The 18,119-nt window shown below is 47.5% G+C and overlaps 1 protein-coding gene across 4 annotated transcripts; it reads right to left on the bottom strand.

Moving 5' to 3' along the window:
* Positions 1 to 96: 96 nt before the first annotated feature.
* On the bottom strand, positions 97 to 14,838 carry LOC118505581 (ATP-binding cassette sub-family D member). 4 transcript variants are annotated; one of them, XM_036041539.1, is made up of 8 exons: positions 14,445 to 14,641; positions 13,580 to 14,163; positions 5,584 to 6,380; positions 2,081 to 2,492; positions 1,129 to 2,006; positions 977 to 1,066; positions 781 to 906; positions 97 to 709 (listed from the first exon to the last, which is right to left on the bottom strand). In XM_036041539.1, exons 3-8 carry the CDS (start codon positions 6,189 to 6,191, stop codon positions 574 to 576), a joined length of 2,250 nt encoding a protein of 749 aa, XP_035897432.1. In that variant the 5' UTR covers positions 6,192 to 6,380; positions 13,580 to 14,163; positions 14,445 to 14,641; the 3' UTR covers positions 97 to 573. The 4 variants fall into 4 exon arrangements, with proteins under 4 accessions (XP_035897432.1, XP_035897433.1, XP_035897431.1 ...); XM_036041540.1 differs by having other exon boundaries at positions 13,580 to 14,044; XM_036041538.1 differs by having other exon boundaries at positions 13,580 to 14,838.
* Positions 14,839 to 18,119: the final 3,281 nt, after the last annotated feature.

Raw genomic sequence — 18,119 nt, 5'->3', positions numbered from 1 at the left:
AACACGCCTCACACACGCCTAGAGTGTATGCAATTTGCTTAGCAACCTGTAACCTTAGCAACCTGTAGCAAAGAAAGCAACGCAACAACAATTAGCTTAAAATTTCTTACTACTCCATTCGGTTAACTTTATTTATGATTGCACTAAGTACGAACAGTAATAAAAAAGAAGAAGAGCGTAACTTTTAAAACGAACATATTCACAAACAACGTATCGTTTACAACCTGCCGACGGCTTCCGGTAGCCGGAAGCTGCAACCCAACCTACCCTTAAAACTGGGTGCCCGCTGCCTAACGCTGCGATACACCAGGAGAACTTGAAGCAAGTTCACTTACCACTAACCATCCACTGTGTCTGTACGTGTGTGTGTGTGTGTGGTTTAATTTTTTTTAAACTCATTTTTGGCATAATGCTTGTTTTGTAATTCATCTTACAGCCGACCGAAAATGGAAACGAATATTCACTGCAAATACTTTCAACTAATCTCATCGTTCGCCGTTTAATCGACGAATGTGTAGCGGCTCGATTGCCGCCTCCCGATCGCGCTGTACAATATAACCGACAGACGGCCACCTAGCTGCTGCTGGTGCTGCTGGGCGTAGAATTGTTGGCTTTCACCGTAGGAACATTTTGCTGGGCACCTTCCGCTAGCTTCTCAAACACCCATCCACCCTGGCCGTCGAACTGCAGGATGTGCGTGTGGAATTTCCTGTGGTAATTGAGAGATTTCTTCGGGGTTAGCATTTGTTGACGGGAAAGTGACAAGCGGTCCGTACGTACCACAATGTCGGACGATGGGTGATGGTTAGGAGGGTGATGTCCATCGATTTGGCCGTTTCGTAGATACAGCTCTCAACATCGATCGATACGGCACTCGTGCATTCGTCTAGCAGGGCGTATTTGGGCCTAAAAGAAAAACGGGAAAGGGAAGGATTCTTCAGTAGAGAGTTCCCCGTGGCAATCGCTCCATACTTACCTATGATAGAATAGTCGCGCAATCGCCATCCGCTGCTTCTCACCACCAGAGAGCGTATCCTTCCAGTCCCGTATCTCATCGAAGCTATCGCTGCAAGTGTTCGTACACGATTAGCTTGGAATTCTTACCATTCCGTCATCTCATCAACCTACCGATCGAGAATGTGCTCCAGCGAAACCATGCGCATAATTTCGCGCAGCTGTGCCTCGCTGATCTTCTTCGCCTCCATGTCCTTGCGCGTGTCCGGATAGATCACCTGATCCAGCAGCGTGCCGCACGACATGTACGGGCGCTGGGGAATGTAGAACATGCTGGGCCGTCCACCGAACGACTTCGGGATGCGCAACGTTCCACCGTAGATGGGCCACAGTCCGCTCAGGATGCGGAACAGGCTCGACTTGCCGCAGCCGTTCGGACCGGTTATCAGCAGATGCATACCGGCCTCGATCGTGAGGCTAATGCTTGGCACCACGATGTCACAGTTGGGCGTCACCACCGGTACGTTCTCGAGCGAGATGCTGCTATCTTTGGCATCGACCGAGAACACGATCTGGCCCTTGGCGACCGGCTGCCCGTTGCGGAACTCCAGTATACCGTTCAGGTTGCGCTCCTCGGTGTAGAGCGTCGTTTTGCGATAGATGCCACGGTTCACCTCATCGAACACCTCAAACATACCGGCCACACGGCTCGTGTAGCCGGCCAGCGCAACGATCTCCTTGTACGAGGACATCAGCCGTTCGATTGCGTCCGCCCCACTTAGCAGCAAGTTGCGGGCCGTGGTGAAGTACTGGGTCCGTTCACTCACGCCCTGTTCGTCCGATTTGATAAGATTGCTGTGCTCGGGACTGACCGGCGCGGCCGCTGCACCAACGGTCAATATCGGGAGCGAGACCATCACCATGCCCGTACCGGACCACACGTACTTCATGAAGAACTGCTCCAACATAATGAACCACAGCTTCTGCGTGAATATCGTGTTCATCTGGTTCACTAGCCGAGAGTACGCTTCCTGGAGCTGTGAGTGTTCCACCTGTGGTTGGCAAGAAAAACAGAAGTTCAACATTGTAATCGATTCTTCGATAGCTTCCAGCTCGCCCGACTCACCTTATGACCACCGTAGAACGCAATCTCCTCCGCGTTGGTAATAATCTTCGAATGTACGTGCCGCAGATAGCCGGTCCGGTTGGCTTCCTCTGCGACGAGCTGGCCAAACTTGGGCGACACTATCCGCAGGATGTGGGCTGTCGTGCCGATGACGACCGTGGCCAGCGCCGGGCCCATCACAATGTTTGCCTTCATGCGGCGGGACGAACGGGCCATTGCTATGCCGATTAGCAGCAAATCGAAGCAAGGCTTGGTGAGCGAGCTGTACAGATGCGCCACCGAGCTGGAGAACGTCGAGATGTCGTCCGTAAGGCGGTGGTCCGCGTTTTCGATTCGTCCGTCCAGGTTCGACACTTTGTAGTAGGTTTCGTTCTTGAAGTACATGCCGTACGCATGGTTCACTAGCCGTGTGCTGGCAAAGGGGAAGAAAAGAGCGGTTAGCGACGGTGTTTTTGGGTGTCTAGTATGGATAGATCAAGCAAATTGCATAACTTTAGGCGGATAAGGCTGATTTATCGCCTTTAAGTAGCAACCCTATAAACTGGGCTTTAGAGATTCATTCATTGGAGCTAAAAGATAATTTTTCGCCTAAAGATCATTATCAACTTAAAACTTAAAGATTGAGCCGGATAAAGTCAAACACGAATGTCTCAGTTTCTGTATACCATAAGGATCGAAGTATGCAACCCGCATGACAAATTACTCAAATATCCATCGACATGGGCAATGGGTTCAGTAGAAGCGCCGGACGGCCCGAAAATGGAAGCATCTACAACAACAGACCCAAACCATCCAAATAAACCATTAATTATCATGCAGGTGTTGTTTGGCGTAATGAAAATTTCCCCGTTTTATGATTGTCCCCGTCTATTTGGACAGCCCTAGAAGATCACAGTCCACAGATGACCTTCAACCATTGGCGTGATGTAGGCCTATGGTTTGGGTGAGTGACCTCGGGATGGAACTATTCGGCCCATTACTACTCTGACCTAATTTTTCTCCCTGCGGTGTGTAATTATCATTCGAAAGAAGCGAAAGTTTATCCTACATTAGCACCACTCACACACACACACCAAGTCTCTGCAATTTGAATGCAGTGTTTCAATTCATTCACACCTTCCGAAGACACACAATCCATTAGATCGGAAGGCGATGCGAGTCGAAACCGACCCCAAGCGCGCGACCAACATCAAAAGAACAGCTGTGAAATGCTGGGGCTGTTATTGCCACACCAGCCTAAATGTCAAACACACAAACGCGCCTCTGTTCTGGGGGTAAGCCCACATTGGCATTAGCGAGAAATTATACAGCATCGTTGTGTGAACGCGAGGGGTTTTTAACACCCTCAACGCCAATGGGCATGTTCCCCCCTCCCCCGGATATCATCGGCCCACTGATTGATGACGACCATCGTTGGAGGCTGGGATTGCTCAATCGCTAGACAAATTGGAAAACAAGAAAACGCGAACCTATAAACCACTTTCTTGTTCCGCACTGCCATCCGCAGCAGAATGCAGACGGTCGCAGCGGGCTCTTTTCGCGCAGCTCCGTTACCCGACCGATGCAAGGTGAGCCGGATTCTGGCAGAATTCTTCGCCAACGGTTGTTTGTTACGAAAGCCCAGCAAACTCAAGTCGCCGAGGCTTTCGGTTTGTTTAGATGGCAAAAGTTGGCCCCGTCCGAAAGACCACCCGAATGGGGAACGGGGCAAGAATGTGGACAGCCTTCGAGAATTTATGGTTTTGGGGTAGAAGCAGCGAACTGGAAGCGATCGGGTTATGAAGGGGTTAGATCACGTTCGGTCGTTTGGCAACCGGTAGATACCGCAGTCTATTCGATCGAGAGGCACGGCTTGCGCTTCCTTCGCGGCTTAACGATCATCGGTCTCCGTAGTTGCATTTTGCAACGTGCGGAGTTTTCGCGTGCTGCACTTGCATTTGCCCTTTTTTCATCCTCACCGTCAAATGCAGTTGGGCAAACATTCGCCAGACGAAACCAGCTTTGTATGCACAGACGAATCACATGCCGTTCTGTTTGGTTTTTGCGGGTCGATCACGATTCCTTTCCAGCTTGAGGTTCCAAGAAAGTGCATGGAAAATCCCGGTCAAATACCTTCCCAATGTTTGCCGATGCGATGTGGTTGCAGCAAGAGTTTTTAAATACGGTAGCGACAGGAGTAACAGGGCCACATGGCTTATTGTACTGCATTTGTCTGTTAGGGTCCTTAAGAATTAGTATGGATTCTACATGCTTTCGAGCTACTAGATATTTAAAAGAGTCCTAAATATGCTACTTTATTTTATTGGTTAAGAAGCTACTTAAGTCTTCGTATATTGTCACAAAATTGTCGAAGAACTATGAATTGCATATTCTGGATTTCGTGAAGAACATGTGAACATGTGAAGAATGAAATAATGCTCTACAACCTTCTCTGATCTTCTGGTTAATATAAGAAGGGCTTATAACAACCACACCGTCATTATTGTCAAACGCAAGGATAACATTTTTATCTTAAATTTTCTAGCAAATAATTTGTAATAAATTGGTGAGTTGGCAAACAAGGATTATTCCTGCCGATAAAACCCAAAGCTGGAAGCGATCTCTCGCGTCATATTTTGCCAGATTAATGATGCTTGATCAAAGTCCCAGCTCGCGTGGAAAACCCTGTAATGTGTGCACTAATCTCAAGATAAGCGGTACACCATGCATCCATTTGCGATTGTGCTGGGCAAGGTGGGAGTTTCGGGAGCCTTCTGTTTGCATAGACGCACACGAAAACAAAAGACCCGATTAGCCCTTATCGATCTGATTTGCCACAAGCGCATAATTCCTATCAACGGGCGATAACGTGCCAAATTTAAACGAAATCAAACGGTTGGGCCCAGTATCGAGCCGCAGCCTTTACTGTAATAAACCCCACGTAAAGCAGTCCGCCCCGAATAACGCAAATAGAATGTGTGCTGGGGGTGGCGGCGAACATGTTTTATCGTGGAAAAACTTTAGACTTTCAGGTGCGTGCAGTGACGTGCAGTTTTAGAGTCGGTAACCTTCGCACCCCCACACTTATTGAGGGCAATAAGGTGTGTGTGTGATTAGGAGATAACACCCATCATCTAGCCAACTAGAAATTTAACACTGATTGCCTTCAAACCACCTCATTATCTTAACCCCAATGGTCCGCAGGTTCCTGAAGTCTCTTACTGGAGCAGACCTCGCATTAGCCCCGCGAGGACTTTCTCTCGACGCGGACTTTCTACCCGCAATACCACCGGAGGCGCACTTTTTGTCCCTCCGGAGAGGACAAGAAATGGTGCGCACTGGATCACCATCACCTCGGCGACTCATTACGCCAAACGCAATTTGTGTTTTTGCTCCGCTCGGTGGGGCACTGCGGTTGAGTGCCAATTCTACTTCGCTCCCTCTATCGCTACCCGCCAATTGGTTTCCGCTAATGATCTCACACTGATTGAGACGGCCCCCCGAAGCGAAACCCGGTCACTTACCGGAAGGCGAGAGCGAGCTTGTTCTCCAGGTAGCGTATCATCGAGTTGATGAAGGTGGCCGGTATAGCGATGCCGAACCATTTCAGCAGCATCAGCACAAAGTTACGCATGTCCTTCCGCACGATGAACTTCACGATCGCACCCTCCATCGACGCGACGTAGATGCTGAGAAACGTACGCGACACCAGGCAGAGCGTGTGGACGGCCAGCAGGCCGGACTCTTCGCATATTAGCCGGGGCACCATGATACCCATCAGCTGCCGCAGCTGCAGCAGAAAGTCCAGATTGAGTCCGGGCTGGCGGCCGGCCTGCTGTTTGCGGTTCCGCTTGGCGATGATGATCTGTTCCTTCTTCGCCTCCGGATCATCCGGCGGCTGTTTGGTGAGGTTATTGTTCTCATTGCGATGGTGGGCGGCCTCGGTACCGGCGTCCGTTTCGGTACCCCTGCCGTTGGCTAGTTTGTCACGCACCACGGGATAGGTAAGGCGCAGACAGTACAGTGCGACTGCACCTGTTATCAGACCCTTGGACACGAATTCTCTCGAGTAGCCGAGACCCTCGAGCGTGTCGAACGATCGTTTGGCGAACTTGGATATGATCGTAGGCATGATCTGGCCGATGAGGAACGAGCCCGACGTGAAGAGAGGACAGTAGCCGGAGCAGCACTGGCGCCTAGTGTAGGAGGGATTGAATTAGCACAACCGACATTCGATCGGGAAGCCGAACGGGTATCGGTATCGGTTGGAGTATACGTATAAAGGCTGTCCGTCGTAGAGACACAGTCGTCAACCCATCATCTGGAACGGGAGAAAGAGAAATGGATATCAATTTAACAATATAACAAATGAATTGGCCTAATGCGCCTGACAGTATGCAATACATTTCCTTTTCAATCTTGAACGACGGAGTACATATTTTTAAATTGAAAAGAACGACAATCGATACACGAAAGCCTCCAAAACTCTCCTCATGCTGTCTTATGCCCTGAAAATGCACATTAATAGTGAAATGTAATGCGCTGCCTTCGCACAATTATTCCTCCATCGTGAGCACGCATTCGGTTCGAAATTCCACACCCTTGACACAGATTCACGGGGGCAGCAATTTATGTTGAGATCCCTCGACGAACGAAACCTTGACACCGCAAGTACACCACAGAACTGAATCCCTCCCAAAAAATAAAAAAATCTCACCCCTTTCGCCGGTGATGAAGTTGTACTGTCGTTCATTTCTTTTTGCCCTGCAAAGGCCCGGCCTGGCCTTGTGAATCACGACTCGGGCTCTGTACGTTGTGCGCTCTTTGAACCTATGCGCTTCACAGTCCCGGGTGGAGTTTATCGGTGCACCACAGCGTTCTGTAAAACACGCGCAATAAATGAGGGCGTCATTTCTTGGGGGGGGCAGCAGCGGGAAGATGTTTTGCGGCGTGGAGACTTAAGTCAACATTGTCGACACGCCGTTCACCGATATGACTCACAGCCCCACATCCGACACAACCGATACTTCCTGCGTCACCCAGAATGGGTAGCAGAGTCGGTGCACACGTCCGGCTGCATGTTTCTGTGCTCGGTGTTCCTTGTTTTGCCCTCTCGCTCTCTCTCACCCTTTAAGAAGACACTTCAAAACAAAGGGTGGCATTGTTGTCTCCAAAAATGTGCTACCATCGTGCGGACTTCTGGGTTTGCTGACGCGTTACCAGAAGGGACAGCTGATGGTCACCAACCCGAAAGTAAATACACCTTGCGGAAGCGTCACAATTTATTTTTGCTACCACAAAAATGCACAAACCGTACCGTATAAACACACACACAATAGGAAAGATGGCCTTCCGATTGCTGCGAAAGATCCGAACCCACCGCGAGTCACGTTTTTCGTGGAAGGTGTTTTTGGCAGGGCTAGGCAGCCGGCAGACGCAAGGCCTACTCGACGGCGGTTGATCCCTCCCGTTCTCTAATTGAGCCGTTTCGTTTTTGTTTCGTGTGCCCGCGCAGCAACACGGCTATGTGGCATTATGCAAGAACGGTATGCAAATGGGGGAATGGATGGCAATGCTCATAAGTGACTCGCTATCTTCGTCGTAAATAGTGCTGGGCAATGTGTGCTGGCTTGGAGGTTTGCGCGCGGTTTTATCCGACCACTGCGTGGAACAATGTTGCTCACAATGGCTGGGTTAAAGGTCAGTGCGGGGAGATCGTAGTTAAAAGGTTCGGTGGTTACTTTTTTAGGGAGGCAATAAGAGACTATAACTTGTTTCCCGCTAACTGTTGCATATTATCTAACATTTAGCGTAATCTGTGCCATGATACTTTGCGCGCGGAACTGGGAGTGTCGTGTTGCAATGGTTTTTATTCAATTATACGATTGTAGCAAACTCTGCTCAACCCACTCACTACTTAGCTCACTTATAAGCAGTAGTGTCGTGAACTCAAACATGATCGCGAGTCCCATTGTCATCAACAAAAAAAAAAAAGAGGTTGCCTTTAATAGGACCTCTAACGTGACATAACTTCAGGGAAGCTAACGTATTCCAAGTATTCGATTCGCAGATAATAAGAGCTAAGTGCGTTGAATTACGTCTTAGAGAGGAAGCTAAATATTTGAAATTAAAGGGATATTACTCAGTTATTCATTCATATTAGATACAAACGCCTGAAGGTATGCAATTTCAAATTACTTTTTGAATGCGTCTTGCCGGCTTTTTAATTATGTAAATAGAATGTCTATCTTATATCGATTTACTGTAATAATAAGTTTCAATACAAAGACAATTATTATTATTATTATTTTTTTATTCATAAAGAACGGCCTGGCCGTATTGCTAAAGACAATTATTTAAAGGCGTAATGATCTATAATCTCCCCTCAGTAGATTCTGTGGTAGATTATGATCGTTTCTTACGCAGATTCTATTTGTGTTTTTAGACAATCTTTACACGATGATGCCTTAACTGTGGTATCTATATTTAAGAACCATCTTCATACAGCAGGATCGGGGATCAAATCCCATCCAGACAGCCTCCCCGTACGCAGAACTGACTATCCATCTGTTGGTCAAACCAAGTCACCGAAAGCTAGAAATTACAGACCGAGACCTCTCGAGGTTGTAGTGCCAAGGAAGAGAAGAGCCGTTTGTACCAGCAACACAAACTACAACTATGAAATTTCAATTAAACTCATCTCACCGCACCTCTACTGTTCAATCTTTCATCGTTTTCCAAAAATAAAACTGCCATTTCCTCAAATAGACGTGTACTTGCTCGTGTCAGATGGCTCAATGTGATTGATTGCACGATAATGGCTACACGAGCACGGATTACACAATCGATCATACACAACATTAACGACCGCAGCAGCAAGCAGAAACGATCACCGGCAACATGCGCTTACGCCGGTACGAAAATGCACTACGACAAGTGTATTTATTAATTATCATTTTCCCTCGCTGACCTGACCGTTCCGGTCTTTCACGCCAGGCCGGGGCGAGATCGAACAAAGCATAAATCATGCTAGAACAGCGAAGAGCCACACAACCACAGCGCAACAGAAACCGGACCTGGTACCCGGTGAAATGGTCACTGTCTAGGTCAGTAGCCGAGGTCTTGCTTGGGCCGGTTTTTCATCTTCAGCCGGACGACACTTGGACGGCACCACACAACACAATGACCCCATGCACCATGGGTCAAGAGTGCATATTACAGCCTATTCTTGCTATGTGCACTTAACCTCACTGGAATGACTACCAACCGTTTGCTTCAGGCACTGGGCGAGTCACGCAAAAGTCATGGCCGTTCATGGTAGGGGAAGATTTCTCCGCGCGAAAATTAACATCTTCCACATACGGTCGGGTCGGTACACACAAGGAAGTGAGCAGTGTACATTGCAGGGCAGCTGTGTTGCACAGACACGTTGCAATATCAATTAAGCACGGTTGCTACTTTTCCCCCGTTGGCTGAAGGTTGAAAACGGTTAGGTACACGTGTTACGGGTTGGCAAGATTTCCTTCACAATCTAGCCAGCATCTACCGCACGTGACGGAGGTAAGGATCCAGTTAAACCGTTTAATGAAGCCATTGATTGCTTTCGCACAATTTATTAATACCTGGTAAACCCCCGGCAGTAGAAAGGCTGCTGCCTACCTTGCTCAGGTAACTAGGCTCGCCCTCTACTCGCTCGAGCACGTACGCAGCTTTGGCGTGGAACAAAAAAAAGCGTGATCGTATGCATGAGTTCTAGTAGCAAGTAGTCAGGAAATCTTGTACCCGAATGAAACCGGGTGTACTGATAAGGTGTAATTAAGCGAGCGAGTCAAGCTATTACCGACGAACCCCGGGTCTTGCGTGGTCTGGCGGGTGACGTACGCTTGCGGTATGACGTGGACGTACTGAAAAGGGAGAGTCATAGACAATCATATGTGCCGTAGATAGTTTGTGTGGTAGTTTGTACTTGCTCAGTTATTGTGTGAGCCTTATCATGCTTCCAAACTGTCCAGTCTAGCACAATTCTTGTAGCATGTAAATGACCTATTTTGTGTGTTTCTTCCTTACTAAATATGTTTCCGAGCCACTTGAGACAACATATGTTCGATCGAAACAGCGCAGTAAGAGATAAGAGTCTCAAGTACCATTAGGGACCCTACTGATAACGGTTGTAACGAAACGATTAAAGAAACAGTGTTATGTTTCACAGCAGAACCCAAATACAACGATGCGCAAATACCGAAGGGATGAATTTTACAACTAGACTTTGCACTGAAGCACCACTGAGTAATCGTCGTCACATGGCACGTGTTTGTCGAATGGCTTGTGTTGTAGAGATAAAACATTTGAAGGTGAATATCTCGCCATTCATTCTCAGTTGAGATCACGACGAATTGCTAACTGCAAATAAGCTTAAGACACAGAGATTGCATACATTGAGGGGTTCAATTAGCCTTAAAGTATGCAATACGCTAAACAAAGTCATCGTAACGGAATAATCTATTGGATAAAATCACGTTCCCGACCAAAGGCATGTCCTTTTTGCCTAAGATGTAGACAACAATCATAGGACGTGACTGTTAACTGTAGTTCCAGCCTTCCTTCGGTAGTTGCATTATGCACACAAAGAACGCTAATCATTCTTTTCCATCGCTTTGTTGTTGGCCGCATTAACGCATCCCTCCATTCTTATTAATCTTTGCTTGATGAAGTTTGCGATGTCCTCTAGCAGGCTGGATTGCAGCTTGTTTCAATACCAGCAAGACCATCAATAACCATTGTTAGAGCTCACCTTCCCCTCCAAAGAACCTCACACGGGGGTGATTCAGCGCGGGACAGTTTAATAAGGGTAATTGATTTATGTCCCAGTGCACACGGGTCACACCTAACCTCGAAACGTAACCGCCGTCGGATCGATTAGGTGGGGAACCGATTTTCTCTCTTGTTGCTCGCCCATTTCATGCAAATGCGGTGGAGCCTTCCTGCGCTTCCTACCACACAAGCTGGCCCATTTGCTAACACCGTTTTACATAGCAATTAGCCGCGAAATCCGGTGTGCGTGTACCGGTGTTCTTGGCGAGGAGGCCCAGACTGGATTCACCTTCACCCCGACCCCAAAGAACGGGGAACCTTTCATTCGTCAATTTCTCGCACCATGTGTCAACGTTGGTGGACGGTTCGGGCGCGTGTCGAGCACACCGTTCAATGCCGAACGGTTCTTCTTGGTGGTTTGAAAGTAATGGAGGTTGCATATGCGCTGCTGTTCGGCACATTACCATTGACGCCGCACATTGGTTGTGTGCCGTTTGCTTACGAGTCGCATTACACCATCCATCCGGACACCGTACTCCACCGATGATCTCCGCAGGCTCAAGAGGAGGCGTTCAAGGTCCAGCGTAATTAGAAACGCCGCTCCCACTCGTGCTCCCCCCACCATCGACGGGACCCAGCGGCTTTCGATCACCATCATCTTCATTCAAAAGCACATTAAGACGCGTCTTAGATGACCACGTGACGGTCAGGTTAGGCCATTCCATGATTAGCCTTGCACATACACACGCGTGCCCTCAAACACTCGAGATCCTTCTGCAATTGAGCGCGTGAAGTGCCCCGGTACGATTGCGATGCGATGTAACGATGACTCGAGAAAGGCCCCTCCTTATGAAGCCGTCCAGAAATGACTTCTAACCTTTCTCGAAGGGAAACTGGCAAAGCTGCCTATTTTTTACCCCCCTTATACTGCCCGGCACGGTCGCCATCATCATTACCGCGCAGTTACTGACGTGTACTTCTTGTACACCCTTTGCTGCCAGTCTGTGCCGTTTATCGTGCTGTTTTTGTACTGTATATTGTTTTTTAGCACTCAGCAACTTTTATTGCTTTATTTCTGTGATACACCGGCATCCGGCTATCGCTAGTGACACCTGCGGGGGTTCGGCATAATCCTTCCCGGAGTGGGAGTAACGTCCGTCGATGGGATTTAGAGCGCTTCTCAAATTCCAAAGTACATCCTTCACCGGGTTGTTCGTTCGTAATCGCCACTCGGCAGACCAGATTAGTTGCCGGCCACGATAACCGGGAGATGGGAGAGAAGTCGTGTGCCCTTTACGCGACTCTTTGCTGGTGTATAGGAAAAGCGGAACACTCTATCAATGGTTTTGTGATAAGCGGTCGAACTTTACACTCGTCGTGGATTAACGGTGAAGTGAGGACGGCTCGATTGTTTACCGATTGTGTTTTTCAAGCGCCCAAGTGGGTGCCGTACATGTTCGAGAACATTTTCGATGGTTGCCCCAAACGCAACCAGGGCTGCGTTTGGATGGGTCTCTAGCAAGAAGAGGGCGCTAGAGCTTTTTTTCCCCGCCTCGGTGAGCTCTAATGCGAGAAGCACACTCTAAACGCTTCGCTCCGTGAGTGGTCGAGTACGTTGCGCAAGAGACAACCCCAACCGACGGGCAATCTAAGACACTGCCTTGCAACTGAGAAACCTCGGAGTGCTGGCAAAGGTACATTACCACCGGTTAGTGCCGGTTAGTAGCCTGCCGCTTCTACATTACCACTGCAAACGATCGTTAGTTGCTGGTGGATGTGGAGGTCTGTCTGTCTTGGCACCTATGCTGCCTGCGGGTCTGATCGTAGATGGTAAATAGCATTACACATGTGTCTTGCAATCTCACCAACCACCACCACCACCACCACCACTTGGCCTTTCGGCTGCAGGCCAGCTGCGTCGTGGGCCATTCAATGTATAAACCCAGCGACGATTATTCTATTAAAGCGATCAGTGCCGCCCCGTGGAGTAGTCGGTCGGCATAATGGTGCACTTCCCACCCCTCAGGACTTCCTTTCCTTGGGGTCACCCTTCCAGTCATCCAGCCTTCGAGACGATTCAACGGGACTAAGTGGTCGGTCTCCGGTCTCGCGACGGCTAAATCTCGATCTGCACACTCGCATAATCCACAGCGACTTGTGGGGAAAGCAACAAAACTAAACGATCTTCAGCCTCGGTACGCGATGCGAGAGTGAGATGCATTCATGCGAGTTGCATTCATTCAAGTAATGGCGCTGGTGGGGCGGTGACGAGTAGTTCCACGTACCAGTTTGCATAGACGTTGCCCCAGAGCACCGTTTTCGCACAAAGCTGCGATGAGGTAACCGTGGCTTCCCTGATGTTACCACCGCTGAGAACAGCTGATCTATCGAGGAAGTTGCATCTTGCACTCGCACTGGTCTAATTCCTCGAGAAAATGATCGGTTGCGAACCTGTTTGTTTTCGCAGTTCCAGTACAACCAAACAGGCCATGTTCTTTACAGCTGAGTGAAGCCTTGAAGCCTTCGTATCGATTATTGGGGCACCCTTTTTTTTACGCTCGGTGAAATGCACATTGCGGCCTACTTTGGTAGCACGCACACGAATGCATCACCAAGTTTCCTACCAAGTTGCCAAGGGTAACAACACACACGCAGTCGCTTCCTGTGATTAAAAGTTTGCAAATTGTTTGTTTTGTGAACTACACTTACCTTTTCAATTCCAACCATGTCCAACACACAACCGCGATGCATGGTGCATCAATGCAATACACACACACACACGAAACAACCCCAACTTTTGAAGTACACTCTCTCCTTCGAGCGCTAGCTGCAGTGATTCTTCGTTTAGAAAGGACTCGAATTGACGGTGTTGACCCACTACGGGGTACGCACATTCAGCACGACGCTTTTGCTTTCACTTGACCGGTTCTGTGTACACTCACGGCAAAAGCAACAGCAGCAGCAGTGCTGTCTTGGTACATTCTTTGCCCCGAATTTATGCAACACTATAACTGGACGCTTGGTAGCATAACGGAGGCTTGCGAACTCTTTATTTTTTCCACTACACCGTATAATTTCTGGGTCGTTCACAACGCACTGAGGCACAATCACACGCTACAGATCCTATCGGTTCTTAGTAGGCTGGATGCAATATACACAACAACGGGGAGCAATCTTGAGAACAACAAACGGTGATGCAACTTCGACCGATCACTCGATGCTATAAACCTTGAAGCGTAGAGGCTTTGTCTAGTAGTGGGTTCCGCGCGGCAGGATCTTCACGTTCCTGGGAACTGTACCAGAGGTTTTAAACACGCACACATCCACCTGGCCTTTCTTTTTCTGGCAACAAAACAACAACAACCACGGATGCGCTGGGTAAACACGCTGAGAACAAACAATGCGGAGAAGGCAACAGAATCGAAGTTAGAAGAAGGATGCTCTGCTCCGGCCGTTGCTAACCGTTCCAAACTAACAACAACACGGAAAACACACACACACACACACGCGCGCGCGTAGAGTCACACAAGGCGAACTCGGTTGGGCAAATATTTATTGCAAGATGTTCTCGTACCGTTGCTGTTGTTCGGTGTGCTGTACGGTGCGTCTCCACCGCTACTGTCAGATGTTCGTTACTGCTGCGGCCAGCAAACAACACTGTCGGTACGCTACGGCCCACGACCACTGACTGGGACTGGTTTCGCCTCGCTCGCTCGCCCCGTTCGCAGCAATATGGTTCGCGGTGCGCATTGAAATGGTATGTATGTTACTTTCGCGTTGCCCTCGAGCCCATGCTACTACATGCAATGAGTGTAATTGTAGGTACGTACCAGCTGCGCTGCGTACATAGGCGCGTCGCGTCGCGTAAATAGCGTGCGCCAGTGTGCGGCAAACGTACGCCAGTGGGGATCGAACTAAGTTTCGGCCATTGTTTTGATTTGCTTTGGCAAATGGTTGCTTTAGTAAAGTGAAGCTGTGCTAATATTAAATTGATAAATATCCCGTACTGGTAGGAGACTAGAGTCAATCTGACTCACTGGACCTTTGCAATCATATAATGGAATATTGCAAACAGTTTTGGAAAATTGGCAATATGTGGATTGTGGAAATTTGGTGTGAACTGTGGATTAAGGAAATGATAATTAAAACAGCATTGAGGAGCAAATCACAAACAGCGTGATCATGTAAACAAAAAATCCTATTATTGTTGAATTTGATTAAAACACTTGGCAACTTTACAGTTTGACAGGGTTGAATCAAGCACTAGGCAGGAAATCTATAGCATTGCAGAGTTCCATAGTCGGGTCTTCATCCCCTCTGACGGTATGCTATTTTCCACTAAAATTACAGCATTACACATTTTTTCGCGCTCAGGCACAGAAATTTAAAATTTCTTTGTACAGTGACTTTCACAGCTGAGTGAAGAGAAGTTTGGAATAGTGTGACACTTACTGATGATCGATTGCAACTGTTTCGAGTCCGTAATCGATCATCCACCTCTCCAAAAGTGTGCAAATGGTGTAGAAGATTCTGAACTAGATGCACATTGTTGTACAAAACTCGTTGTCCATGTCCAAGATAAGGCCATCCATATAACGATCGCTAAAACTGAGCCGCTGATGTCGATAGTGAAAAAATAGCTGTGCATCGTCGATCAAAGCGATTCCCAACTGACTTCAGTAGCGATCAAAAGCATTTTTTTAGGAAAAAACCCCCCTATCGGAGGACCTTATACAACCGTGCTAGGGGATCCAACGCGAAGAAGCAATGGATTCGCTATGGATTCGAAAAAGCTGAAAAAATAAAAAATGCAAATTTTTATATTAGAGATAGCCACGGTCAAGGTGTCGCCGGCCTTTTTGGCAGAGCGCCACACGAAACCGGATTGCTATGATTTATTGACATATCTGTGGTAGTTTTAGTTTTGTCGTCCTTTCCAATATGAACACTTTTTTAATGTAAATTTTAATATAACCTTCATTATTACGTTTACTTGTAAAGATAACTAGCTGTAACCTTATTTGTATATTAAACCCCATTGAGCTTCGATTGAGTTCCACTGGCATAAACAACACAGAACCCGCATCTCTCCACTACCACCACGACAATGGTTAATGGGGGTTGGCCGGTGGTTTGGTTGAAGGTTGCGGCATCCCCCCAGGCCCATGGGAAAGAGTGAGATAGGCGCATGGGAAGCAATCGCGTGTGTGCGTGTGTGTGTGTTTGTATCACCCTTCCCATGAGTCAGATTAACCCCCAGTACGCCGAAGGACTCCAAAACGGACAGGGAAGATAAGACAGAGCCAGGCCCGCTCGTTGGGGACGAACGGGGTCCACTTGAAGGGGTGGTCGGTCGGTTGGTTCGGGCAATTTGTGTGTGCACGCGCACCTCTACACAAAACAAATGTGCTCCCCCATGTTCACACCCCTTAGCTTATCGCCTGTAAGCGGACGGACGCTGGCCATATGTAGTAGACACTGAGAGCATCAGCGACGGCGAGCACAGAACAAACCAGACGAATGTAGCGAACTGTACACAGAACGTACCACCGCACACGGCTTCACCCACGGACCTTAAGCGCTGCATCGACCGACCGAGGACCGAGATGTGCAGTCTAACGTGGTGTGTATGTGTGTGTGTGTTTACAAGATGCGATAATTGTGCATCGGCACACTGTGTGAAGTAACCGCCAATGTACGGAGATTTTATTTGTTGATAATAAACCGGGCTTTTGCTTTCGTTTGCTTTCGCGAACTACTCGGTGGCTTCGTTTGTTGTCCCGGCTCTAAACACCTCACATTTGATCACTTCACCCGCAGCTGAATGAAACCGCACAACAGCACGGTAGCACTGTCGAACTATTGGATCGTCCGGTTTGCGCGTGCAGCCAGCAAGAAGCAAGCATGTGTGGCATTATTTTTAGCCATCCCGTGCCAACCGTGCCAACTGCCACCGTGAACGAACACGCACTGTCCGCCCAGTGTGGACCGTCCATCGTGTGTGCGGGAGGCAGATTGCACCAAAAAATACGTTGTGCGCAAGCTCCCCAAAACCGGCACGCTCGAAAACTGCGGCATCGCTTCCATAAAAACGTAGCCAACCCCTAATGGGTTCGCTTGTAACTGTAGGTGTGTTTGTGTGTGTTGGGGGGAGGTTTGTTTGTTGAGACGAGATTGCACAAACACACAGAACGGAGGAAAACGCGCAAAAATTTAAGAACATGGATGGATGGAAGGAACAAATTGACCAGCATGGGAAGCGGTTGATTTTGTAGCTAGGCTCGATGTGAAAAGGTCAATATTATTTGCTCTGAAGTGAATCAGAGCTCAAAATTGTGTTAGAATGTTTAAACAAGCGAAGGTCTGTTTATTCTTTTTCAACGTATAATGCCAATTGTTTTCTTTATTTTTAGAGCTTACTGTTCCATGTGGTTTGTTTATTTTTGTATATCAACCCACGGGCTTGATTATTTACATTTGCTGTTGATTTCTTCTGCGGATATGGGCCACCAAAGACGCCGTTTTGTTGGTACTTTGAATACATGGTTTTTATTAAATAGTAAAAACTATAAAAATCTTTTTGAAAAATAAAGTCACTATCAGATTTTGATTAAAAAATATATTTTATTCCCTTCGATTTGTTTTGAGGCACTTAAGCCTTTAAAAATTCTCCTTTACTTGAAACTTCGTCCATATAATAAGCAAATTTATTTAACTATCCTTATAACAATTTTAATGTAATCTATTAAACCTTTGTCGTATACTGTGCCCTTCGTTCCCACGAGCTATGCAATCTGCAGTACAAGAGTTTTGATCCGCTTCCAGCGACAAAAAACGCTTCGAACGCTTCATGGCGATTGACGTGAAGCGTTTGGATTGCCTACCTGAAGGGTGTTGGAAATTTTACCTAGAATTGCATACCTTTAGGCGCACTTTATAACTATCTTTGAATCAGAAACATTTCTGGAAAAAAAAATCAAAATAATATTTGTCGATAATTGCTACGATTCCGTAACAACCATCCGCCTTGAATGCCAATATCGATTAATCCCAAGATGATTAACCTCTTCTGAGCAAAAATAAAATAAAATAAAAGAAACTGCACTGTAAACCGAACCGGATATGGTACGGAATATCCTAATACCACGGATAGAATTCAGCAGCATCTCTCAGTTTCAAACCTTTTTCATTTAAAAGATATTTTTTTCGGATATCTTTCCCTTTAAACAAAACATTCTTGTTTTTCTCT

This window comes from Anopheles stephensi, chromosome 2 (genome assembly GCF_013141755.1).
Source record: "Anopheles stephensi strain Indian chromosome 2, UCI_ANSTEP_V1.0, whole genome shotgun sequence".
NCBI classification, from domain to species: Eukaryota; Metazoa; Arthropoda; class Insecta; order Diptera; family Culicidae; genus Anopheles; species Anopheles stephensi.
This window is presented reverse-complemented; position numbering and strand designations above follow the sequence as displayed.

What these genes read in the sequence shown, in the direction of transcription:
- LOC118505581 (XM_036041538.1), bottom strand. Translation starts at nt 6,191, where the DNA reads ATGCCTACGATCATATCCAAGTTCGCCAAACGATCGTTCGACACGCTC. An exon ending in CTGGAGCACATTCTCGATCG is followed by an intron (nt 1,067 to 1,128) that starts GTAGGTTGATGA and finishes GAACACTTGCAG; the next exon opens with CGATAGCTTCGATGAGATAC. An exon ending in GCGCGACTATTCTATCATAG is followed by an intron (nt 907 to 976) that starts GTAAGTATGGAG and finishes TTTTTCTTTTAG; the next exon opens with GCCCAAATACGCCCTGCTAG.